General features: G+C 52.8%; 2 protein-coding genes across 6 annotated transcripts; one reads left to right on the forward strand and one right to left on the reverse strand.

Annotated features, from left to right (window-relative positions):
- Positions 1-600: 600 nt before the first annotated feature.
- On the reverse strand, positions 601-4,185 carry MAFF (MAF bZIP transcription factor F). Of its 5 annotated transcripts, none has more exons than XM_069856012.1 (3): positions 4,165-4,185; positions 2,688-2,741; positions 601-2,603 (listed from the first exon to the last, which is right to left on the reverse strand). In XM_069856012.1, the coding sequence occupies exons 1-3, from the start codon at positions 4,183-4,185 to the stop codon at positions 2,190-2,192; spliced, it is 489 nt and encodes a 162-aa protein (XP_069712113.1). In that variant the 3' UTR covers positions 601-2,189. The 5 variants fall into 5 exon arrangements, with proteins under 5 accessions (XP_069712113.1, XP_069712123.1, XP_069712150.1 ...); XM_069856022.1 differs by having other exon boundaries at positions 4,116-4,174; XM_069856049.1 differs by having other exon boundaries at positions 2,688-2,744; positions 4,165-4,173.
- Positions 4,186-6,819: 2,634 nt separating this feature from the next.
- On the forward strand, positions 6,820-24,605 carry PLA2G6 (phospholipase A2 group VI). The gene is made up of 16 exons (XM_069856064.1): positions 6,820-7,454; positions 8,550-8,765; positions 9,030-9,210; positions 11,167-11,354; positions 12,580-12,676; positions 13,628-13,810; positions 14,021-14,129; positions 14,717-14,869; positions 16,527-16,617; positions 17,357-17,520; positions 18,472-18,622; positions 18,799-18,935; positions 19,589-19,743; positions 20,495-20,662; positions 21,803-21,876; positions 23,388-24,605. Exons 1-16 carry the CDS (start codon positions 7,246-7,248, stop codon positions 23,527-23,529), a joined length of 2,418 nt encoding a protein of 805 aa, XP_069712165.1. The 5' UTR covers positions 6,820-7,245; the 3' UTR covers positions 23,530-24,605.
- The last annotated feature ends 552 nt before the right edge of the window (positions 24,606-25,157 follow it).

Consider the following 25,157-nt stretch of genomic DNA (forward strand, 5'->3'; position numbering starts at 1 on the left):
CTCTTTCCACACTAGACCTAGGGCAGCCAGTCACAGGACAAGGGGAAACAGCCTCAAGATGCACCAGGGGAGATTTAGGTTTGATATTGGGATGAATTTCTTTCTCAAAATGGTTGTCAAGCATTGGAACAGGCTGCTCAGGGATGTAGTCAAGTCACTGTCCCTGGGGGTGTTTAAAAGACGAGTAGATGTCATACCTGGGGACATGGTCTAGTGGCAGACTTAGCAGGGCTGGATAAATGGTTGGACTCTGTGATCTTAAAGGTCTTTTCCAACCAAAACCATTCTGCAATTCTATGAATTTATCCAGAAAAAAACCATTATCTTCCTTAGGAAAAGCTGATTCAGCACAGCTGAACTGCTCTTGAAAGCAAGTGCTTTGGGGAGTGATGTTAAGCATTAGGCTTGCTTACTGATCCCTTTCCTTCCAGGGGCTATAAACCTAGCTTTGTTCTAAAAAGTCACGAGTTGTGCCCATCCCATTTCCTTTGGGCATATTCTTGAATGTGTCCTGCAGCAAAGCTAGAGGGAACTAGAACACCTGGTCTCACTGAGGCAGAGCTCTGTCCCTGAAGCTCAAGAATGACCAAACACTCTCACTGTGGAAAAAAAAACAACAACTTGCTTTATTTGTAAAGTCTACAAAATACAGAGGAGTCAGGTAGGACACATACCGTAAGTCAGAAAATAAATAAGTTTTTTTTTTTTGCTCTATATAAGATAAAATGTGATTTGCTTATATAAAATATAAAGTACGGCTCTGTACCAACATCCTGGCTATGCCGAGAGGTGGAATGGCAAAGAGGACGTGAAAATAACTTATGTTTGTGCAATAAATAAACCCAAGAGGAATTAGAGGTGGGGGGAAATGCTAACCATGGTGCCCCCTCTGTGAGGGACGAGCACCTCTCTCCAGGGAAGGATGGAGGCTGCAGCCGAGGGCGGCTCGCGTGGAAATACCCAGGTGGGGACAGAAAGCAGGGGGTGCCAACAGTGGTCTGGCCTCCTCTTACCTTCTCTGTGCTGCCTGTATTTAGCGACCCAACTCTTCTCCAGCATTTCAGCCTGCTGAAGAGCCGGTTGTCCCACAAGGGTGACCAACCTGAAGGAAAACCAAAGGAAGAAGCCTACCTGCCTGCCAGGCAGCTCCCAGGAGCCAGGGATGCTCTCCACCCCTGCTTTCCACCACCTGCACCTCCACCCCTCTCTCTGCTTCCGCAGCTCTGGCTGTCGGGGCCCAGGAGCACTTTTCCCTGGGCTTTGTAGGCAGTGGGGTGCCGGGGAATGTTTGGAGGGGCCGTCCAAGCCAGCCTGTGCTGAGCAAAACAGTGTTTATCTCTACTCCAGCTGCCTCCGCTTCCTTCCTGCCGGTGCTGCTGCGTTTCGGACACCCAGCCCGTCAGGCTGAGCGTCCTGTAGGCAGGAAGAGGTGTGAAGGATGTGCGTGAGAGAGAGAACAGCAACGCTACTCCCCTTCGGTGGTGACAGCCTGGGCTGACCTGATCATCCTTCCCAAGAGAAAAACCTCCATCACTGTCACCTCTTGAATCCCCCGGCACCACAAGCTGCCATGGCACTTTCCCATCCCATTCACCCTTGCCAGGCACCAATCCGCAGCCACTTTCTCTCCACCTCCAACCTGCCACCTTCCCTTGCCATCTCCATCCACAGAGGCTCCAGCCATGGTCCAAGTCGCAGGTTAAACACTGACCCCCACGCGGACACTTCCCTCATCTTCCCTCTTTTGCCCCTCACTGCAAACCCCCTTTTCCTTTCGTAGCACGTGCTCCTGGGAGTGCCTGGCCCACGCTCAGCTCTTCCATCACCTCCCCAAAAAAAAAAGAGGTGCCTGGTTTTCCTGCCAGCTTGGAGCCGCCATGGGATGCCTCCCTAGCGCTGCCTGTGTGTGCTCATCCTCTCCTGCCTGCACCCCTAAAGATGAGGGGTGCGTAGCCAGGGGACGGGGCTGGGGCAGAGGGGAGGGAGCTGTAGGGCTTCAGGGACCAGCAGTGGGGTCCTGTCCTCTGCCCCAGCATCTACGCAGCGGCAGCGCTCCCCAGGGGGGAGCGGCAGGTCAAGAGACGGGAGAAGTTGGATTTGGGGCACAGGTCCTGGCAGGGGGAAGGTCGGGGAAAGGGTTGAGAGGCAATTTGTGTCTGAAGGTGCCCCAGGAAGGCCCGTGCCCAACACTAGGAGTAGGTGGCCTGGTTGGTGCCGGACTTGACGATGGTGATGACGCTGGCAGTGGCCACCTTGGCAGGGGGCCCATGGGCAGCCACAGTGCGAGCAAAGCCCTGCAGAGCCTCATACTTGCCACGCAGAGTGTCGAGCTCCAGGCGCATGGCAGCATTCTCCCGGGCCAGCTTGTCCACCTCCCACTCCAGCTCCATCTTCTGCTTCTGCAGCTCTTCCTTCTGGCAAACCCGCTTCACCCGGCAGCTAGCAGCGTAACCCCGGTTCTTCAGCGTCCTCCGGCGCTGCTTCAGCCTCGCCACCTCCTCCTTGGAGAGGCCCCGCAGGTGGTGGTTGAGCTCCCGCACCGACAGCCCCATCAGCTCCTCATCTGACAGCAGCGGCGTGTTCTCCCCCAGCTCCCGCTTCACCTGCCGGAGAGAGATGCCATCCCCTGAGACCCCCCGAAACCAGACCCCTTCCCTTCCAATCCCACCGCTCCCACCAGCGCTCACCTTCAGAGCCTTGCCGGAGAGCCCGTCCGCAGCCATCCTTGCCTCACGCTGGCCCTGCTGGGAGAAAAGCCGGTTACTGCCAGGCTGTGCCCTCACCTCGGCACCGACGGCACCAGCCCTGCTGGCCACCTGCCCAGTGCCCGCGTCCCGCCCTGCTGGCCCTGTGACTCATTCCTTTAAAAAAAAGTACGTAGCAATAATAATAATGATAATAATAGCAATAATGGCTGCAAAAGATAATAACAACAGGGGAAGGCTGGACCTTCTATCCCTCCTCCATCCCACCCGGAGGTGGTCGGGATGCTGCTCTGCCCAGGGGACCCGAAACGCTTCAGCCTGGCTGCTGGGAAGACAAAATTTTTCCCCCGGGGAGGAAAAGCGGGTGAGATCCGCCCGGGGCTAAATAGAAAGTAAAAGCAGAGGCTCCATGGGTTGAAACCATGGAGGTGCCACCACCCCAAACCCTCGGGGGACCCGCGTGGAGGTGCCACCAACCCTAACACCCTCAGGGGGACCCATGTGGAGGTGCCACCCACCCCCATAACTCTTGGGGGGCCACGCATGGAGGTGCCACCCCCCCTAAAACTCTTGTGGGGACACGCATGGAGGTGCCACCCCCCCCAAAACTTTTGTGGGGACACGCATGGAGGTGCCACCCCCCCCAAAACTTTTGTGGGGACACGCGTGGAGGTGCCACCCCCCTAAAATTCTTGTGGGGACACGCGTGGAGGTGCCACCCCCCAAAAAAACTCTTGTGGGGCACGCGTGGAGGTGCCACCCCCCAAAAAAACTCTTGTGGGGCACGCGTGGAGGTGCCACCCCCCAAAAAAACTCTTGTGGGGCACGCGTGGAGGTGCCACCCCCCCCCAAAACCCTGTGGAGGGCACAGGGTCGGGGCCGCGGCCACGCTGAGGGGACAGGCGAGTCGCCTCCTCCCCGTGATTCAGCAGCCCAGGGGGGGAGAAGCCATGGAAGTGGCGGCCGTCCCGTCGCCGGTGGCCGGTCCCCGGGGCAGGGGAGGGGACGGGAGCCTGTCCCCAGCGCGGGGAGCGAGGGGCTGGAGGGGGCGGCGGGGAAGGTGGAGTCGGGGCTGCAGCTGATGCAATCGGGACGGGACGGGACAGGGGCGAAGGCAGCACTCGGAGGGGACGACACCCCATCCCACCTCATCCCAGGTCCCGGGAGGGGCCTCTTCCCGGCGCTGGACTCCCTGGATCCCCCTCCCGGCGGGATGTTGTGGCTGCCCCCATCCCTGGGGGTGCCCCAGGCCGGGTTGGATGGGGCCTTGGTCACCCTGAGCCAGCGGGAGGCGTCCCACCCATGGCAGCGGGGCTGGAACTGGATGAGCTTTAAGGTCCCTTCTAACCCAAGCCGTTCTATGATTCCATGGCGTCTCGCTCCCACCCCGCTCCCCGGTCCCGGTCTCACCGTGCGGGCCGGGCGCTCGGGCGGCGGCTCCAGCCCCGCGATTACTCACCCGCGGATTCTTTTCATTCATAAAAATACAGTCATGCGGTGACGTCACCGCCGCCCCTCCCCCCTCCCCCGGCGGGGCGGGCGCTGCGCTTAAAGGGGCCGCGGCACCCGGGACCGACGCGTCGCCCCGTGTCCCCCCGAGCTCGCAGAGGTCCGCGGGGGAGCTGAGGGTGGAAAACGCCTCCAGGCCCGGGAATGTGCGCTCGCAGCCCAGAAGGCCAACCGCATCCTGGGCTGCATCCAAAGAAGCGAGGCCTGCAGGGAGAGGGAGGGGATTCTGCCCCTCTGCTCCTCTCTTGTGAGACCTCATCTGGAGTATTGTGTCCGGTTCTGGAATTCTCAGCATGAGAAGGATATGGAGATGTAGGAATGGGTCCAGAGGAGGGCTACAAGGGTGATCAAAGGGCTGGAGCATCTCCCATAGGAGGACAGGCTGAGAGAGTTGGGGTTGTTCAGCCTGGAGAAGAGAAGGCTCCGAGGAGACCTAACTGCAACCTTCTAGTACCTGAAGGGGCTACAGGAAAGCTGGGGAGGGACTATTCACAGAGGCTTAGAGCGATAGGACAAGGCACACTGGGTATAAACTGGAAAGGGACAGATTTAGGTTAGACATAAGGAAGAATTTCTTCACCATGAGAGTGATGGCGCAGGTTGCCCAGGGAAGCTGTGGCTGCCCCATCCCTGGAGGTGTTCAAGGCCAGGTTGGATGGGGCTTTGAGCAGCCTGATCCAGTGGGAGGTGTCCCTGCCCATGGCTGGGAGATTGGACCTGGATGATCTTTAAGGTCCCTTCCAACCCAAACCACTCTATGATTCCATGATTCTGTGACCTCAAGTCTTACGAGGAGCAGCTGAGGGAATGGTGGTTGTTTAGCCTGGAGAAGAGGAGGCTGGAGGAGACCTCATCGCTGTCTGAAAGGAGGTTGTAAAGAGGTAGGTGTTGGTCTCTTCTCCCAAGTAACAGGTGATAGGACAAGGGGGGATGGCCTCAATGATGCGACATTGTCCCTGCTCACTGCAGGGGGGTTGGACTAGATGACCTTTAAGGCTCCCTTCCAACCCAAAATATTCTGTGATTCTATGGGAGGTGTAGATTGGATATTAGGAAAAACTTTTTGATTGAAAATGTTATCAGGCACTGGCAGAAGGTGCCCGGGAAGGTGGTCGAGTCCCCATCCCTGGAGGTATATAAAAGGCGGGTGGATGAAGTGCCTGGAGACATGATTTAGTAGTGGACAGGTATGGTTGGAGCTGATGATCTCAAAGGTCTTTTCCATCCTAATGTTTCTGTGATTCTACAATTCTGTGATCATCCAGTCCAGCCATCACCCCACCACCACCACGCCTACTAAACCATGTCCTGAAGCACCACATCTACTCGCTTTTCAAACATCTCCAGAGATGGTGACTCCACCACTTCCCTGGGCAGCCTCTTCCAATGCTTGACCACTCTTTTTCTAAAGAATTATTTCCTAATATCAAATCTAAATTGCCCCTGATGCAACTTGAGGCCATTTCTTCTTGTCTTATTATTTGTTACCTGGGAGAAGAGCCAGACCCGCCCCTGGCTTCAGCGTTGTTCCGGGGAGCTGAGTGAGCAAAACTATTAAAGCTGGAAAAGACCTCTGAGATCATCAAGCCAGATCCCACTGCGTCCCAAAGTGCCATGTGTACATGCTTTTTGAACACCTCCAGGGTTACTGAGTCCACCTCTTCCCTGGGCAGCCTGTTCTAATCCTTCACCACTCTTTCCTCAAAGAAATTTTTCCTAATACCCCACCTAAATCTCCCTTAGTGCAACTTGAGGCCATTTCTTCTCATCATAGAACTGTTTGGTTGCGAAAGACTTTTGAGAACAGAGTCCAACCGTACGTGTTCACTACTAAACCAAATCCCTGAGCGCTTCATCTTTGCGTCTTTTAAATACCTCTGGGAATGGGGACTCCACCACCTCCCTGGGCAGCCTGTGACAGTGACTGATGACCCTTTTGGTGAAGATATGTTCCCTGATGTCTAATCTGAACCTCTAATCCAACCCTGACCATCCCGTGACTCTGTGCTCTGTGGGATGGAGGCACAGAGGAGCAGTTGGGCTCATGAGGAGTGGGCGACCCTTGTGTGTGCTGGTGGAGCAGCTCTCACCAAAGCAGCTGGTGGGAACAGGGCATGGCGGAGGCCAAACGCTGGGCCAAGAGGCAGCTGTGACCTGAGCCCAGAATTCGAGGTGGGATCCATCCCCTGCTCCTGCTGGCCACACCATGGCTTGTCCAAGCCAGGGTGCTGCTGGCCTTCTTGGCCACCTGGGCACACTGCTGGCTCACGTTCAGCCATTGGGTGGAATGTCCCAGGGAGGGAATACACCCAGAAGCAGGACAGCCCCTCTCCAGAGAAATGGGTCGCTGTCTCTTTAAGAACAACGCGCCCCTCCTGTTCCCCTACACCCCGCCCGTCACAAAGATGGCGCCCCCGCCTTCACGCCCTCTTCCGCGATGGCGCCGGCCGTGACGCTGCCCCGCCCCGCGCCCGGCTCCGCTGATTGGCCCGTCCCGGGGGCGGGGGGGAGCGCGCGAGCTTGGCGCGCCGGCGCGCGCTGCGGCTCCCACGTGATCCGCGCCACCTCCCGCCTCCCCTTCCCTCCCTGAGGCTGGGGACAGCGGGGTTCGTTGGGAAGCGAGGGGGAGGCTCCCCAAAGCTGAGGAAAGCGGGTTTCCTCGGGAAGCAAGGGAGGAGCTGCCCAAGGCTGAGGAAAGTGGTTTTGTTGGGAATCAAAGGAGAAGCTGCCCAAAGCTGAGGAAAGCGGGCTTACCTTGGGGAGCAAGGGAGAAGCTGCCCGGGGCTGAGGAAAGCTTCTTTCCCTGGGGAAGCAAGGAAGAAGTTGCCCAAGGCTGAGGAAAATGGTTTTGTTGGGAAGCGAGGGAGAAGCTCCCCAAGGCTGAGGAAAGTGGTTTTGTTGGGAAGCAAGGGAGAGGCTCCCCAAGGCTGGGGAGAGCGGGTTTCCCTCAGGGAGCAAGGGAGAAGCTCCCCAAAGCTGAGGAAAGCGGGTTTCGTTGGGAAGCAAGGGAGAATCCAGAGGTGGAGGCAGGATGCAGTTCTTCGGCCGGCTGGTCAACACCATTAACAGCGTCACCCAGCTCTTCTCCAACCCGTACCGGGTGAAGGAGGTGCCGGCTGCGGAGTACGCGGCTCTCCCCTGCCTGCAGCAGGAGGGCAGGGTGGCCCTCTATAAGAACAGCCCGGCTCGCTCCTGGGATTGCCTGCTGGTCAACCCCCAGAGCCCACAGGTCGCGTTCCGGTAAGTGGCAGATCCTCAGTGATCCACTGCTTGAGTGCGTGGAAGGCCTGGATTCTCCGATGTCAAGACCGTCGTAACTAGCCTTGTGGCCAGCAGGTCGAGGGAGGGGATCCTCCCCCTCTGCTCTGCCCAGGTGTGGCCCCATCTGGTGGACTTTGTCCAATTCTGGGCTTCTCAGCTCAAGAAAGACAAGGAATTGCCAGGGAAAGTCCAGCAGAAGAACACAAAGGTGGTCAGAGGATTGGAGAATCTCTTTTACAAGGAAAGGCTGAGAGACCCAGGTCTGCTTAGCCTGGAGAAGAGAAGACAGAGGGGATCTCATCAATGATTACAAATACCAAAGGGGCAGGAGTCAGGAGGATGCGGCCAGACTTTTCAGTGATGCCCAGCGACAGGGCAAGGGGCAATGGGCACAAACTGGAACATGGGTAGTTCTGCCTTAACACACTCAAACGCTTCTTTATTGTGAGGTTGATGGAGCACTGGAACGGGCTGCACTCAGAGGTTGTGGATTCTCCTCTGCAGATATTCAGATCCCACATGGATGCGTTCCTGTGCAGCCTGGTGTAGGTGACCCTGCTTTAGCAGGGGAGTTGGACAGGATGATCTCCAGGGGTCCTTCCCAACCCTGACCATTCTGTGACTTTGCTCTGCAGCTGTGGGGGTCATCAGAAAGGTTTGATCAGCAGGTCGGCTCGTGAGGAGTGGGGGGCCCTTGTATGTGCCGGTGGGGGAGTTGTATTCCAAACAGCTTGTGGGAACAGGGCAGAACAGAGGCCAAACGCTCTGAAAACAGACAGCTGTGAAACAGGTACTAGGGTTAGAATATCCAGAGGTGCACGTTCTTCCTATTGTACCTGTTGCTGCTTTAGCATCTGGAGCATGGAATACTGAAACCTGTAAGTTAAAGTTCCTCAGGAAGAGGAGATGTTCTCTGCTAATGAAGTAGGCTCCCTTCTTCCCTTGGAGCACCAGATAAGAAGGAATAGTAAAGTCCCCAGCAGTAACATTTGGAGATGAGCTGGTTCTCTCAGATACGTGGGGTGGAGGTCGTTTCTCTGAGCAGGACCAACGCTGCGTTTGCCTTTCCTCCAGGCTCTTCCAGCTCGACAATGAAGCAGAAGCCCTGGTGCGTTTTGAGCAGTACGCCAGGCAGCTGCGCCCGTTCTATGAGAGCTCACACCAGCCCTTGTCGCTGGAGGATCTGCAGCAGCTCAGTGACTGCTTCCGCAACCACCCCAGCTGGTCCCCGGCACACGTTGCGGTGGAGATTGGCCGTCGTGAGAACTTCCGTCACAACCAAGTTCTGAGGCAAGGAGTGGGAAGGGGTCTCCGGTTGGCCTGGTGCTGGGAATGAGCTTGGGAGGGCAGGCTGGGCCAGATTTGGGTCTCGTGGTTTGATGTACCAAAGCAACACAGGCTGCTGCCTGGGGGACCTTAACACCCGTGGTTGCTGCAGAGGTTGAGTAGATCACCCGGGCCCATTGCTGGCCTGGAAGGTGCCTTTGTATCAGATCCCAGGGCAGCTGCACATCCTAATCTTTGCAACCCTTCACGTTGACTCCTCTTTTGCAGCTGTGTGAACAGCATGGACAGCGAGGACGGCTGCACCCCGCTGCACCTGGCGTGCCGCAAGGGAGACATGGAGTGTCTGCTGGAGCTGCTGGAGTGCCACGCGCGGGTGGACATCACAGACAGGAACGGGGAGACTGTTTTCCACTATGCTGTGCGAGGGAATAACCCCCAGATCATCGAGGTGGGAGCAATTTCAAAACTGGGGGAAGTGGGACTGGAATGGCTCTTATCTATGCTGTGAGGGAACGAGATGGGAAAATAGCTGCAGGCAAGGAAGGAGAAAATCTGTTCCCTCTGCTGAAGCATCGGGTTAATGCTTGGGGCTGGTTTTACCCTCCCTCTTTACTGGCACTGTTTCCCCATAAGCAAGCTTCGGATTCCACCCTGTAGTGGAACAAATTTCCTCAAAAAGTGTCCTTTGGCGTTTGCAGGGTATTGGTTCTGGGCAGAGTGCTTCTGTGGGGGAGTCGTGTTTAGGCTGCCGTGGGGGAGCATGTGTTGCCCGCAGACTGAAGGACAGTTTGGAGCTTTCCTGAGCTGCAGAACCTGTTTGTTTGAACTGAGTGGCCTTGCAGGAGGGACAGCATCATGGCCTCAAGGCACAGACAGTCTGAAACCAGACAATTGCTGAGAAGCCTGGGCAGAGTGACAGGGTTCGTAAGGGTGTGGGTGGCCTTCCACATTGGTTCCTGAGGTCTGTCTGCTCCCCAGCACCCAGTGCAAGTGAGAGACCAGCTCTCTGCTGTGACTGCACCCCTGACATTTGCCCAAGAACTGTTGTGACAGCTCTTCCTATGCCTGCCAGGCTGTGCTGAGTTTCCTAATATGTGATGGGGGAGAGATGAAGATGGGATCTTGCCATGCTGTGGAGCAAGACACTTAGGACCTTTGTGTTAAAAAGATAGCCTCTTCCTTTATTTCTCTAATGGTAGCAGGTTGGCTGGTTGTTAGAGAAGTAATTCCAGGTCTGATCTGTCTCCTGTTCTTTGTTTTCAATCTTGATTCCTTGTTAAACCACAGAAAAGAATCTCTAAATTCCCATTTTTTGTGTGTAGCAGGGCTTGCAGTGTTTCCCCAGTACAGCAGTGGGATATTTTTATGTAATGAATCAGTCAGCTGTTGACGGGTCTAAAACTTACAGAGAGAATAGGAAAACTCCCTCAAATGTATCCCCATGTATATATTTTAAACAGAATCCTGTTTGTATCTGAAAGCAATGATGGGGTTGTAGAGAAGGTTGAATTCCTGTCTGCTGCCTGGTTGTGGCATCTGATGGGGCCACAGCAGAAGAGGACATTACTGATTTCAGTTAGTGCTCTTATTTGGTTGGGCTGAGCTTGGCTCACGCAGTGTGCGGCAGTGGGACTCTGCTGAGCTGTGTTGTTCAAGGTGGTGCGAGCCCTTTTTGTCTGAGGGGGGCCTCAGAAGTACCTGCGCCACTGGAAGAGAATCAAAGAATTGTTTGATTGGAAAAGAAATTTGAGGCAGAGTCCAAACGTACCTGTCCACTACTAAACCATATCCCTGAGCACCTTGTCTACGTGTCTTCTAAATACCTCCAGGGATGGTGACTCCAACACTTCCCGGGGCAGCCTCTGCCAGTGCCTGAGAACCCTTTCAGTGAAGAAATTTTTCTTAATACCCAATGTAAACCTCCTCTGGAACAACCTGAGGCCATTTCCCCTCATCCTATCAGCTGTTACTTTGGAGAAGAGACGGACAGCCACCTTGCTACAACCTCCTTTCGTGTCATTGTAGACAGCAATAAGGTCTCTTCTCAGCCTCCTTTTCTCCAGGCTAATCAATTCTAGTTCCATCAGCCACTCCTCTTAAGACCTTTTCTCCAGTCCCTTCACCAGCTTTGTTGCCCTTCTCTGGACACGCCCAAGTGTCTCGGTGTCCTTCTTGTACTGAGGGACCCAAAACTGAACACAGTATTCACACTCTGAACACAAAGGGCACGGAGAGCAGCAATAAACCCTTTGAGAAGAGAAAAGGAATACTTCTTTAGCTACTGCATCCGAAGCAGGGGTGGAGAGGACAGGCTCTAGCGCTGTGCTGCACAGTCTGTCTTTGGAGCTCAGAGAGACAGCGTTCTTCCCTATCTCTCTATTTATCTGTTGTCTCCTCTTCGCAGCTCCTGGGCAGAAGCCCGACTGCTGGCTTGGACCACCTGAACCACGAAGGGCTGACTGCTCTGCATCTTGCTTGTCAGCTGGGCAAAGAGGACATGGTTCGATCTTTGCTGAAATGCCGTGCTAGCTGCAGCATCCTGGGGCCGCTGGGCTTCCCCATCCACACGGCGATGAAGTTCTCCCAAAAGGGGTGAGTAATTGCTGGGGCTGCCTGAACAGGGCTCTTCCTCCAGTCTGGGGACCTGTCTGCTTGCTCGAGGTTGTCCAGAACTGGGCCCCTTTCAGGGCACTGCTCGGTAAGAAGGTGTCCTGTGCTGTCCCCTGCTGCGTCGCGGAGTTGGCAGAAGAATAGAGAAGTGCTGGTGTGGAAAAGAAACAAGCACTTTCAGGCAAAAAAAGGATTTCCCTGGATTTATTTCTATATATTACTTAGAATTAGATATCAGGAGAAAGACATGGATGTTCTTTAAAAAATGTTTGTGAAATGGTTTTTCGCAGAATGAGCGATGCTTAATACTGATGCTTAAATAGCATTGCTAATTGCTGTACCTCGGTCTTTGAGTGCTCTGATCCTAATAAGCTTTCATCTCAAAGCCTAGTTATTCCTGTCTCCCGTGAGCCAAAAGTACTCTTGACTCTTAATAACAGGCTCTGGAACTGAATCAAAAGAGACACAATGTTTACTCGCTGTTTTGTTTTCCCTGGAGAAACTTGATTCTCTTTGTGCTTTATAATTTTAATTTTCATAAAGTGTCCGAGCTCTACAAATAAGGCTCTCCAGTCAACACTAGCTGCTGCCAGCTACTTTTTCAGCATTTTGAAAAGGGCTTTCCAATATTAGAGGCACATTCACAAGCCAAAAGTGTGCTTAGGTCCCTTGTTTTGCAGTGGGGCTGTCTCTTGTGCATGGTTTATTTGGTGGTGTTTCAGAGTGGAGAACATATGCTTATTTTTTAAGTCTACCTGCCCACACATTCTAGGTACTAGGCTTTTCACGACAGGTGCGATTTTTCACTCAGAGAAGTACATAAATTCTTGGTTTCAGTAAGTATCTGACTATTTCAGTTTTATCCCCGCGTTTCCATGGAGAGAGGAAGAAAAGAATTTCCCCTGAGCTCCTGAGAGTTTCCAGGAATGTCATATTTCTGTATTGGAGAAGCACCTAGATATTGCTTCACAGCTTGAAAAGGATTCTCCTGCTTCCTCTGAACATGATGTTACTTGTATGCTTCCTGTTATTCCCTTCCTTTCTAAAGAAAGCAGAACAAAACTGCAGCTGAAGAACTCCCAGGTGTTGCAGAGAGCCTGCTGCTGCTGAAGGGTTTCTTGAAAGGCTTTGGGCAGGTACTGATGCGAAGGGAGGTCTTGAGTTGAGACAGCTGGCACTCATCCCTCTGTCTTGTTGTCTTTGCCAGGTGTGCCCAGGCCATCCTTGAGGTGGATGCCGGCCAGGTTCACTCCAAGGACCCGCGCTATGATGCTGTTCCGCTGCATTGGGCGAAGAAGGCAGAGGTAAACAGAGCCAGTCCCTGGTGAGGGCTTGTGCTACCATGCAGCACCTGGTGAATGCCTCCTGCTGCTAACCTGTCCCTTTCTCAGTGCATGTGCAGAGTCCCGGGAGTGTCAGAGTCCAGCTAGCAGCTCGGTGTTTGATTCTCTTTGCTCTCTGCTGATCAGTGCTTTGCTGTGGAGGATGGAGCAGTGGAGCCTTGCAAAGAAACAAACACGTGGGCTCATCCTTAGTACTTCATCCTTGGCTGTGAAACTGCCAGCTTGATCCTTTTTCCTTTTTGCTGGGGGAAAGTGCAGCACTGGAGCCCAGTCACTCCTGGGGGGAGCTGTCTTCTTATTACCTGCCAGTTTCATGTAAGGAAACAGGTTGATGCCTTAAAAACTGCAGGGGGAGTGTGAGTCAGGCACAGGGTGGTGGCATGTGGGTTATGGTCCATCTTCTGACAGAGACGGGCACATTAGCAGTGTGATGTGCCATGTTGCAAGCACAGGACGTTCCTGTTGCGGGGCTCTTTTCGCACTTGCAGGATTGTATCCCTCTCAGAAATGTCCTGTGGAGTGTTGGAGCAAACATAAATCGGCCTGTCTTATAAAGAGGAGAACATTGAAAAGCAGAATTTTTACCTCTAGTCTGCAAGGATTCTGGCTTGTGTAGGGACTGTTTTTTTCTCCGTTGCTCTCAGCTAGTTGCTGCATTTGCATTTAAGTCCCAAAACATTCAGAAGCTCTAGCAGATTGTGAAACCACGGACTGTTTCTGTGGTAAAAGACAGAGAAATCCCATCTCCCCTGCTTGAAACAATGCAGCTGGCATCTGCCAGTTGGCTGTATCTGAGCTAAGGCTCCTCCTTTTCCTTTGGTTTGCTGGCCATGAGACCCGGATTGTTTGAGCACCCGGGTCTCATGATCGCTTTCTCTCTTCTTGCCCTGGCACGCACACTCTTGGACGCAGATGACACGGCTGCTGCTTGAGTACGGCTCCCAGGTGAATTTGACCAGCCGGACGGCTGACATGGCTTTGCACATCGCTGTCCAGCGGGGACGCTTTGACTGCGCCATGGTGCTGCTGACACACGGCGCCAACACCAACGCCAGGGGTCAGGATGGCAACACACCGCTGCACCTGGCCATGAAGGTGAGTTTTCTGCAGAGGCTGCTGGAAAGGGGAGGGAAGATTTTCTTGAAGGGTTCAGGCAGGGACAGATTCCTTTGTAATTCTAACTGTTGTCTTTCCTGGAATGATCCCTTTTGGGTGCTTTGGCTAATGAGAAGAGGAGGGAGGGAATGAGAGATGATGTAGCCAAGGGGGGCGTGACTCTTAATTGTGCCTTCTCTTATGTCCTAGCATGACCACCTGGATATGATCAAAGCAATTGTAGTGTTTGGAGGAGACGTTGAGATCCCCAATGATTTCGGGGAGACGCCAGGGCTGTTGGCAGCCAGGAGCAGCAAAGGTGAGGGAGCACGTGAGCAGCCTTACAGGGTGAATCCAGCATCCTGTCTCCCTTTGGTGGCCAAACCAGCGACTTGGGGAGAGGTGAAAATGCGCCAAGCGTGGGTGATGCTTCTCCAACATGCTTTCCCAGCTTCTAGTTGCTCACAGAATAGACATTTGCTGTGCTAGCGGTGTAGGCTTTGTATTAATAGCCCTTGATGAATCTCTCTTCCATGAGACAGATGCAAGAGGAAAAGCTGGCATGCACTCCCACTCTTTCAAGCCATCGTGTCGGACACTGTGGGCTCAAAACAGGATGATGCAGAGCTGCTGGATTGCCCAAGCATAAGCAGGCACAGGCAGTTCTTCCACTCAAGAAAAGTGTGGCACACACCCTTGAAGCTGCACAGCATTGGGTACCCCCACTGTGCACAAGTCCTGCTGCCTGGTGTTAGGGGAGAGATACCCAGGACTTGCTTTCCCGGGTAATGCCAGAGGTTTTATGAGGGTTGGGGCTGCTGTGGCTTTAGCAGAGCCCCTCCCACCCCAAGTGTGTGCGTGCATCAATTCTCTTTCTGATCTGTGACTTCCCCTTCGTCACCTAAGGTGCGAACCGGAAAGTGCTCTTAGACCTGCTGCAAACTGTAGGGACCGAACGCTGCCACCCACCCAATCCTGACTCCCCAAGCCTGGTGCCACCTGCTGCCTCCTCCTTCCTGGAAGGCCAACCTTCCTCGTGGAGCACCTTCAACAGCTTAGGTAAAGCCTCCTGTGGCCCTCCCTTGCTCTCCTCCCTTCTTGCTTCACAGTGCTTGTCTCGGGTATCTTCTTCGGATCGGCTGTGCTCTGGGGACCATCTCCTAGCTCTCAGTTTATGGTTGCTCCGTCCTCACTCTGATGCTGCAGGACCCCATCTGTTTTCTCTGTTTTTTTCTGTGTGCTCTAAACTCTTGTACTTTAAACTCTTGTTTTATCGATCTGACATGCTGCAGCTCTGTAAAAAGGAAGGACTGATTCCCTTACCCCTCTGGAAGAGGTGTAGGACTTTGTGGCCCGCATGCACTATATCCACTGGGATGTGAACAGAAGGGGTGGTACTTACTGGTTTGCCTTGAGGACCTCCCAATGTCGTGCTGGGCACAAGGAAATTAGAAGTGTTGCCATCTCAGATCCTGGAGGCCAGCAGCTGGGAGAGGGAAGGGATGAAGCCCACGAATAAGCAACCCTGGTCGCAGGGTTTACATTTTGCATGGGAAAAGCCTACTGTAGGACCTATGATTGTGTGGTAGCTTGTGCTCTGTACTGCCTAGACTGTGTGAATAAGCTATGAGTCTATTCTAGGTGCTGGGCTTTCCTCCTCCAGGGAGCTCCAGAGCTCACGGAGAGGCAGCATGGGGATGGGCAGTGGGTGATCTGGCTTGGAGGGAGGCTTTGACCCTCATGAGAGGAGCATGCAGGCAGTAACAGCCGATTGCAGCCAACTTCTCCTCTCAGGATAATGTTTTCCTTGGCAAAGGCCTGGCTGTAGGGCTAAAGAACAACCCCTCCAGGCCCTGGAGTGCATCTGTGTCATCACAAGTCTCACTGGCTGGTGACCCCAGGACTTTCTTCTCACCATGGCCTTGTGAAGGCAACCTCCCCAGTTTCAGCTCTGATGCAGTCACAGAGCAAGGCCTGTTTTTCATCGTGGACTCTGGCCCTTGAAGAAACTCGTGACCACCTTCATTCTCATCTGCAGCCCCCTTCTGGCCTGGGCACTGGCAGGAGTGTTTAACTTCTCTCCCCCTCTTCTTTCTTTTGGTTTCACAGGCTGGCTTCTCACCTAGGCTGGATTGGTGCCCTGCACACAGGGTACCCTGGGTGCACATCAGCTGAGGGGTAATGACAAGCCACCTTGTCCTCCCAGCTCTCCTGCCTAGGTTACTTCACAGGAGTAGAGTTAGATTTTATCTTACGGCTTGCATTAAACCGCGTAGTGGGCACGCTGCTACGTTCTGCCTTCTCTCCTGCCTACTGCTTCTACAAATCCTTCATCTTTGCCAATGCAGCTCCACCTGCCTGCTCCAGAGGACGGGGTTTCTCTTCCTTGGTGTGGAATTTAATCTGGGAGGGGGTACCTGATGGCTGTGGGTAAGAGGGCTTGTACTTCCTATAGGGAGCTTTATTCAGTTGGGAAGGGCATTGTATGCTCTCAGTGTGATTAGAGTGGAAATGAGCTACCACAGGGATTGGAGGTTTCTGTACCCTGACCAATCTTTCTGGGGGCAGAGAGAAAGTAGGAAGAATAGTTGAAGGTTTTCTAATTGACTAAATCTAATTTGATTGACGGCTGTCTCCAAGAAATGTGTCAGAAGGTTCAAGTAGCAAAGTGGTCTCTAATTTTCTTTATTTCTTTTGCATGTTCTTGGCCCTCTAGGGTACAAGGATCTTCTGTATGTTTCTGCAACGCTTGGGCAGTTGTTGAAGGCACCAGATGTTGTGGACATGCCCACTGAGGGAAGAAGAAAGTAAGTGTGGAACAGCTTCTGTCTAGGCTCCCACACAACTTGAAGGCGAAAGCCCTGTGCGTGAATTCTCCCCACACACACCTGCGGGTGCGGCATCCTCCGAGCTGGCATTATTTCGTGCCCATTGATGTCTCAGGTTTTGCTAGAAACTTGCGCCTGGTTCTGCCTGCAGCCCCGGAGCTGCAGTGGAGCCTGAGTTCAGCAGGTGAAACCCCTGCTCTGTCCCTCCCTTTTGCTGCTGAGCACCAAATGCTGCTTTGCCTTTGTGATTTCTCCGGCTCCACGCGCTGCCCTGATGCTCGCCCAGCTCCTTTGCCAGGCTGTGCGCTGTCTTGGCAGTGCCTGCGTATCGTCTTGCACGGAACAGTGGGAGAGTTGGCACTGTTAGCAGGACCTTAGGCCTGTCTGATTTTTATTAATGACACAATACACTTTCCTGTGTAGTAAGGGACTTGGGTGTGTTTTTGGCCTGTGATTGTCTCTCTGGTGTGGAGTATAGAGATGGCTAAAAGAGCAAGTGGTGGTGAACCAGCTCTGGTGAGGCTTATCTAGCTGTGTTTGGTCTTATCTGCATCTGAAGAAGCACCGCTGGTTTTATTTGTTTACTGATTACACTGTCCACAGCGGTGTCCTTGTTAACAACCTAGTTTCCCACCCCTGGGGCTGCATTCCCATGTAGTGTGTTGGGATTTGTAAGCTGTCCTGCGGTTCCCAGTCATCTGTGTCTGTCTCTTTCCAGCTATGACTGCCTCCTGTGCCTGGATGGAGGGGGCATCCGGGGCCTGGTGCTCATCCAGCTCCTCCTGGCTATTGAAAAGGCTGCAGGCCGTCCCATTCGGGAGATTTTTGACTGGATCGCAGGGACCAGTACTGGGGGAATCTTGGCCTTGGCTATCGTACACGGTGAGGACAGTGCAAATCATAGGATCATAGAATAGTTTGGGTTGGAAGGGACCTTAAAGACCATCCAGTTCCAACCCCCCTGTCATGGGCAGGGACACCTCCCACCAGACCAGGCTGCCCCAGGCCCCATCCAGCCTGGCCTCGAACACCTCCAGGGATGGGGCAGCCACAGCTTCCCTGGGCAACCTGTGCCAGTGCCTCACCACTCTCGTGAAGAAATTCTTCCTAATGTCTAGTCTAAACCTGCCTCTCTCCAGTTTAAAGCCATTCCCCCTCATCCTATCACTACAAGCCTTTGTAAGCAGTCCCTCTCCAGCTTTCTTGCAGGCCCTTCAAGTACTGGGAGGTTGCTATAAGATCTCCTTGGAGCCTTCTCTTCTCCAGGCTGAACAAGCCCAACTCTCTCAGCCTGTCCTTGCATGGGAGATGCTCCAGGCCTTTGATCATCTTTGTAGCCCTCCCTGGGGCCTCTTCTCGCTCCTGTGGGCTCAAGCGCTCCTCTGCGGGGAGCAGAGGCAGGACTTCTCTCTGAGTCCCAGCTCAGATGTGTTGTCTCTGCCAAGGGAGGGAAGGGATGTTCATTAAAGCCTAGACCTGGCTTTGTAGTCGCTTCTCACACCAGCTGGCCTTGAGCATCTTTCCTTGTTTTAGGAAGCATGTGGTGGCAGAGTGCAATGTTCTGTTCTTCCTGGTCGCTCCACAGGGCTCTCACAACAAGGTGGTTGGCACTCTCTGGTAGCAGGAAACTGTGCTCTGAGCTTCCTCTTTAGTCCTTCCCAGTCATGCTGCTGAGCTCTGAGCAGATGAAAGGCAACCTGGGAAGAGGACAGGATTGGGAGTGATGCCTCCCATCTCCTGCTTGTCCTGGAATGTCCCATTTCTGATGTGCTCTTTGTTCTGCCTGCCCTTCCTCCTACCCTCTGCTCCTGCCGACGCTGTTGCCTGTCTCAGGGAAGTCCATGGACTACATGCGCTGCCTGTACTTCCGCATGAAGGACATGGTGTTCCGGGGGTCTCGGCCCTACGAGTCAGAGCCCCTGGATGAGTTCTTGAAGAAGGAATTTGGGGAAAACACCAAAATGACAGATGTCCAAAAACCCAAGTAAGTCCTGGCTGGGGCTGCACTGGTTGATGCTTTCCTGCCTGTGCTCTGGGCCCCTCTCAACAGAGATGCTCAGCCTCTCCTCAAAGCAGATCTGGAGGAGTGTGATGTGCAGACTGTTGAAGCTGTAAGTACGTTTTGTTTTCTGTCTTACTCTGTCATGTCCTCTCCCACAGGGTTATGGTGACGGGGACGTTGTGCGACCGGCAGCCAGCCGAGCTCCACCTTTTTCGGAATTACCCCGTACCAGAGACAAAAACCTCCACAGAATACAAGACAAGTGCATCTTTCAAACCACTCACTCAGCCAGAAGGTAAATGGTGGCACAAAACAGTCCAGCTGGTTGTCAGAGTCCAGCTGTCCCTCAGAGACAAGAGATTTCCTCTTCCTCCTCCCATTGCTCTGAAAATTGGGGTTCTCCAGCAATGGCTTTTCTCTGATCCTGACTTGAGGCTTGGTCCTAGTGATGGTTCCCTTCTCTTGTCTCCTCGTCTCCTCCACTCCTCCCTTGGCTTCTCTTGTACCAGGAACAGGACTGGCTAATGAAGTTGGTGAGAAAGGGGCCTGCTAAAGGAATGTCCTGTCTACAATCAGTATTTCCCTGGGCTCTTAGGAGCAGATTAATAAGGAAAAACTGTGTAACAGAAGCATAAAGCCCCCTCCAGCTTGCTGCTTGCTTTATCTAGCAAACATAACCAGTTCACCATCAAAACAGCGGCAATGAATCTGGTAGAGTGTGGATTTGACCCGGCATATGTAGGAAGTGGTGAGAACATCTTTTAAATCTCCCCAAAATAATCCTGTGCATTCAAGATGAGGCCCTTACTATTGGGAGAAAGAGGTACAGCTGTTTAGGTCAGGGTCTTCTGGAGTCGCAAGTCCCTCTGGCTTTGTGTGTGGAAGGTGGGGCGCTTCTTGCACGCAGAGAAGTTGCTGCGAGAGGTCTTACACTTTCTCTCCCTCCAGACCAACTTGTGTGGCGCGCCGCTCGCTGCAGCGGTGCGGCTCCCACTTATTTCCGGCCAATCGGACGCTTTCTGGATGGTGGGCTGCTGGCCAACAACCCAACCCTCGATGCCATGGCAGAGATCCACGAGTACAACAAGACGCTGATCAAGAAGGTGAGGGAAATCCCGGCCCTTGGTGGTAACTGGGACTTAATTGGCTCCACTGAACCTTTCTTGAAGGGAAAGAGGGTTTGGGAATGGATGCCTCTAGTGAATAAACAAATTAGTGGTACAGCGCCCTAGAAGGGAGTGTGTGGAGGGGAATATGTTGGGAATGGTGGCTGAGAGGTGAAATGCCTGTTCAGACAAGGGTGTGCGATGGAAAGGCAGCCCCATCAGCCTGTTCTTGCTACTTTGAGTAAGGGTGACTCAGTTGCTGGTTCTGAGTCGCTTTTGCCACAGCTCTTCAGGGCCCTTCTCTGCCTAAAAAGAAATGGAGAAGACAGCGGCATGACACTCCGAAAGGCTGAAGAGTGAATGCTTTCTGCGCTGTGGCGTGGCGAGTTCCTTGGAAAGATGACTAACTGCTGGCAGCTACTGCTCCTTGTAGCTGAAAGGGGAGGTGTGTTGCCAAAATGACTGAAAGAGTTGGACTGTTTCACGGTCATCTGGTCCTAGGACTTGTCTTTGGGGTGATCCCATGGGTTTGGGTGCAGCCAGAGGCGGAAGGGACAGAACAGGGCAACTGTTGAAGCCACGTGGATTATACCTCTCTCACCAGGCAGTACTAAGGGGGGAGAATAGGGGAGAAAAAAGGTTACTGAGCTTTTTGCCTTGACTTCCAGAGCTTCCCCAAGACTGCTGTGAAAGACGTACTCTGTGTTAATTGTTGGCCCTTGCAAACAATTCTTCTGTTTGTCCACAGGGTCAGAGGCAGAAAGTAAGAAAATTGGGGTTGGTGGTCTCCCTGGGGACAGGGAAGCCTCCGCAGGTCCCAGTGAGCTCTGTGGATGTTTTCCGCCCCTCCAACCCTTGGGAGCTGGCGAAGACAGTCTTTGGAGCCAGGGAGCTTGGGAAGATGGTGGTGGATTGTGTAAGTATTGAGAGGAAGGGATGGGGGAAGACCACTGGGGCAGCTTGCAGGGAGGGAGCAAAGGTTTCCAGTCTTCAACTTCTTCCTTTTGGAAGAAAATTGTATTTCCTTCAAACTATTTTAACAATGGCTGGTTCAAGGAATGGAGGTAGTAGATAATGTAAGACTTGCAGGAGCACAGCAGGTCTGAAGCCCTGTCTGTCTGTTTGGGGTTTCAAATGCCAAGGGAGATGCAGTTCCTACAGCTGTAAGGAGCTCAGATGTGGGAGAGCTGTGGACGGGATGGTGGCCAGTGACCCCTATGAACATTTGCAGGTGTGAGTTTGTGAAATTCAGTGTCTTTCCATGGAACATTGATTATCATCTGAGCAAGCTGGACCAACAAAAAAAAACCCAGAAACCAGCAATTCATTTTTCTTTCGAAAAGCTTTGTTATCCCTACTAGGAAAATTAGCAACTGCTAGAGAAGTGGGAGTGTCACTAATAAAAAACAGTAGTTCAGAGCTGTGGTTAGGAGTGTGTAATAGACGAGCTCTTGTACGCTTCAGAAAGAAGCTTATTAAATGTTGTGCATGAAAACAATCCAAATAAGTGAAAGCCAGAAAGATCAGGACTGAGATTTTGCCTATAACTTTAATTCTGTGAAGTTTTTCTCCCATTAGCTTCCTAAAGCCAGAAAATACCCAGGGAGGTGCCTCTGCTTCCCCTGTCTTTTATATCAGGGCTCCCAGGGAAGCTGTCCCAGGACAGCCCAGAAAGGCTGCAGTAATCACAGCTCTGCTGTTCCTAGGCTTGAACAGAAAAGGATAGAGATGAGATCCCAGGGAGGCTGGGATTCAAATCATCCTTTGGGTTTCTTTAAGGGAATCCACTCGGTGCTGTGGTGATTGGAGGATCTGTAGAGTGCAATTCCTTGTGTCCCAGGGATGCAGGAGCAGTGTTCTTAATTTAAAAATAAACAAACAAACAAAAAGCCATTCCACTCTTGGTGGTAGATGTTGCCATTCAGGATGCACTTGCTCCTGGTTTTCCCCTCTCCCTGTGGCTTATGCATTTCGATTTGGTGCCAGGGGAGCCTCTTTCAGGCACGGAGAGAGCAGTGTGACAGTCAGACTCTAACTGTGCCTGTTTGTCCTGCAGTGCACTGACGCAGATGGCCCAGCTGTGGATCGTGCCAGGGCCTGGTGCGAGATGACGGATATCCCGTATTTCCGGTAGGAGCTTCCTTTCCACTCTCTGCACAGACTTATTTTTAGCCCCTCTTACTTCAGACCTGGCTGTGGCATGCAGCATCTCAAATTGTGTCCCCTCCAGCGGCTCTTCTGCCCAGACCTGTCCCCCTGCCCTCTCTTCTCATGCCTCGGAGAATGATCAGAGGATGCCATGTCCCACCCTATGTGCTGATGCACTGAGCAGGCCTTGTCTGGCATCGCTTAGCCAGGGGATCCTAACAGGTGCTTAGGGGATGTGCCTCCTGCCCTATTTTATTAGGGAGGTGGTTGAGTCCCCTTCCCTGGAGGTGTTTAAGGCACGGGTGGACGAGGCGCTAACGGACATGGTTTAGTGTTTGATAGGAATGGTTGGACTTGATGATCCGGTGAGTCTTTTCCAACCTGGTGATTCTATGATTCTATTTCAACACGTGCAGCGTGTTTCGAGGCTTGTGCCTGAGGAGGTGCAGTTGCTGAACTGAGTCTCAGCTGTGAGTGCAGTTGTGCCTCGAAGGAGGGGGAATGGTCTCTGCTCTGCCGCCTGATAGAGAAGGGAAAGCGATTGCTCAGCGCAGGAAGGATGTGGATGTGCTAAAGCGAGTCCAGGGGAGAGACACCGAAGTGATCTGAGGGATGGAGCGCCTCTTCTGTGAGGACGGGCTGAGAGCTGGGCTTGTTCAGCCTGGAGAAGGCTCTGGGGAGACATAGCAGCATCCAGTACTTAAAGGGGGTACAGGAAAGCTGGGACAGACTTTTTAGCAAGGCCTGTTGTGACAGGACAAGGAGTAATGGTTTTAGGCTAAGGAAGGGTAGATTTAGATTCGATATAAGGAAGAAATTTTTTACAATGAGGGTGGTGAAATTCTGGAACAGGTTTCCCAGGGAGGTAGGGGAGGCCCCATACGTGGAGGTGTTCAAGGTCAGGTAGGATGGGGCTCCGAGCAACCGGATCTGGTTAAAGGTGTCCCTGCTTCTGCAGGGGAGTTTGAACAGATGACCTGTAAAGGCCTCTTCCAACCTGAAGCATGCTATGATTCTATGACAGCGGGAGCTGCTTCGCACCAGTCTTAGAATCATAGAATCACCAGGTTGGAAAACACCCACTGGATCATCGAGTCCAACCATTCCTATCAGTCACTAAACCATGCTCCTCAGCACCTCATCCACTTGTCCCTTAAACACCTCCAAGGAAGGCGACTCAACCACCTCCCTGGGCAGCCTCTGCCAGTGCCCAATGACCCTTTCCGTGAAAAATTTTTTCTTAATGTCCAGCCTCAACCTCCCCTGGTGGAGCTTGAGGCCATTTCCTCTTGTCCTGTCGCCTGTCACTTGGGAGAAGAGGCCAGCACCCTCCTCTCCACAACCTCCTTTCAGGTAGTTGTAGAGTGCAATGAGGTCTCCCCTCAGCCTCCTCTTCAGGCTAAACAACCCCATGGTTTTGGTGCTTGGCGTGCTCCCTGCTTTGTCATGTTTGCCCCTGTGCCTGGCTGGTGATGCTGTCTTGCCGTATGCAGGCTCAGCCCTCAGCTGCACACAGAGGTGATGTTGGATGAGGTGAATGACACCGTCCTGGTGAACGCTCTCTGGGACACCCAGCTCTACATCTACCAGCATCGGGAGCAGTTTCAGCAGCTGGTGCAACATCTCTGCCAGTGACTGACCTGGAGGTTCCTGTTCAGCATCCTCATGGCAAGGAGCAGCAGACACTGAAATGGCTCGGGTTTGCCCTTGAACCAAGATGTTGAGGTCGGGGAGGGATTACTACTAATAATAATGAGGAATTAATAATATTTAATAGGCAACAGTGCACATACACATGTTCCTGGACAGCTGTGAAGTGCTGACAGTTGACTTAGCACTGTAGCCCCAACTCTGCTGCTGTGCTTGGTTTTGCTGCCCTGCTGTCTGATCCTACAACCCTTCCCAGAAGCCGGAGCCCCCACCTACCTGTCTGGAGACTCTCCTGTTCATGCAACACTGACAAAGCACTATGCACCTTCCCATGTCACAGGGTGGGCCAAGGCCACATGAAGCTTCAAGGATTACTTGGCCTGCTGGGTCTAAGGTGTTTCAGAGCATATAGTATGGGGAAAAGGGATTATTCTTCCTTCCACATGCCTGGTTTGAAGGGGAGGAGAAATGCTGCAACTTTCTGCAGTGTATATGATGTAGAATGTTGCAACTGGCCTTGGGAGATGGGGGAACCTCTCCTGAGCCTGTTGTCTCCTGTAGCACCTTCTGTTTCCACTCCAAGACGGGCTGGCAATGCAGATGCTGGTGGTGCCCTAGGTGGGAACTGATGCCCCCAGGGACTCTTTTCTGCCACCTGTCTTGCTGTGCTACTCTACTCAAGGGCTGAGGTCTGAAAGCCTGTCTTTACTCACAGCAAGCTCAAGTTGAGGGACACCCAGCTTGGTAGAGATTGCTTGTTTCTCTCTATTTTTAATGTGGAATTGAAGTGCTCTGAGATCGGTTCCCACTGAAGCTGACCCTGTGACAACTTGGATTTATTTTATTTTTTTACTGCTGGAAAACCCATTGTGACTGCTACGTTGCTCAATGTTTCCGCAGTAAATTTTGCCTATTTATAAATAATTTATGTATATTCAGAAGAGTAACCTGAAAAACTGAATTCTTAATCATTTGTTTTAGATAGACTGCTGTTGTGAATGGTGCTTCTATGCAAAACTGACATGACCTGAAATAAAGAGAAGAGGATTGTTCCACTGTCATGCAGTCCATGGTTGTCTTCTCTCTCCCTCTCTCTCTCCATCCTGCAACATCCCAGAGGGACTTTGGATACAAGTGGCTGGAGATGAGGCTTTAATTTTGGTATCCCCAGGTGGTTCCTGCCCAAGGAAACTGCTGCAAACCTGCTGGGCCTGGTGCCCACTGGTTCCAAAGGGCCACCACTGGTAGGAGGATGGGTGCCAAGTTGTGGATAGGACTGAAAACTGATTATCTGCCTTCTGATCTTCAGTTTCACAAATGAGATTGGGACATTAAGGGGCTTTTAATGTGGACTAAAGGCTTTCTTTTTCCTGCATAACAGGGACTTACCTTCCTATGGAAAAACAAGCCCCCACATCTTGGAATGGAGAGAGTGTGAGCTCCTTTCTGCTTTTCACCTCTGGCTTGCACTTTTCCTCCCTTCTTTATAAGCCTGCAGGGATTTCCCAGTGTGATCTGTGCTTGGGCTCATTGCATACAAGCAGGGAGAGCGGGAGAGTTGAGACACAAGCTCATGCCTGTCATTAGGGAATCTCACTGAAACTGGGAGTGGG

Source organism: Phaenicophaeus curvirostris, chromosome 1 (genome assembly GCF_032191515.1).
Source record: "Phaenicophaeus curvirostris isolate KB17595 chromosome 1, BPBGC_Pcur_1.0, whole genome shotgun sequence".
Classification (NCBI taxonomy): domain Eukaryota; kingdom Metazoa; phylum Chordata; class Aves; order Cuculiformes; family Cuculidae; genus Phaenicophaeus; species Phaenicophaeus curvirostris.

Excerpts from the sequence above, each read along its gene's own strand:
- PLA2G6 (XM_069856064.1), top strand. The coding sequence starts at position 7,246 with ATGCAGTTCTTCGGCCGGCTGGTCAACACCATTAACAGCGTCACCCAG. Across the intron at positions 13,811-14,020 it reads CGCTGCACCTGGCCATGAAG|CATGACCACCTGGATATGAT; the intron begins GTGAGTTTTCTG and ends CTTATGTCCTAG. Across the intron at positions 20,663-21,802 it reads GGAAGATGGTGGTGGATTGT|TGCACTGACGCAGATGGCCC; the intron begins GTAAGTATTGAG and ends TTTGTCCTGCAG.
- MAFF (XM_069856012.1), bottom strand. The coding sequence starts at position 4,185 with ATGAATGAAAAGAATCCGCGG. Across the intron at positions 2,742-4,164 it reads TGAATGAAAAGAATCCGCGG|GGCCAGCGTGAGGCAAGGAT; the intron begins GTGAGTAATCGC and ends TTCTCCCAGCAG. Across the intron at positions 2,604-2,687 it reads TCTCCGGCAAGGCTCTGAAG|GTGAAGCGGGAGCTGGGGGA; the intron begins GTGAGCGCTGGT and ends TCTCTCCGGCAG.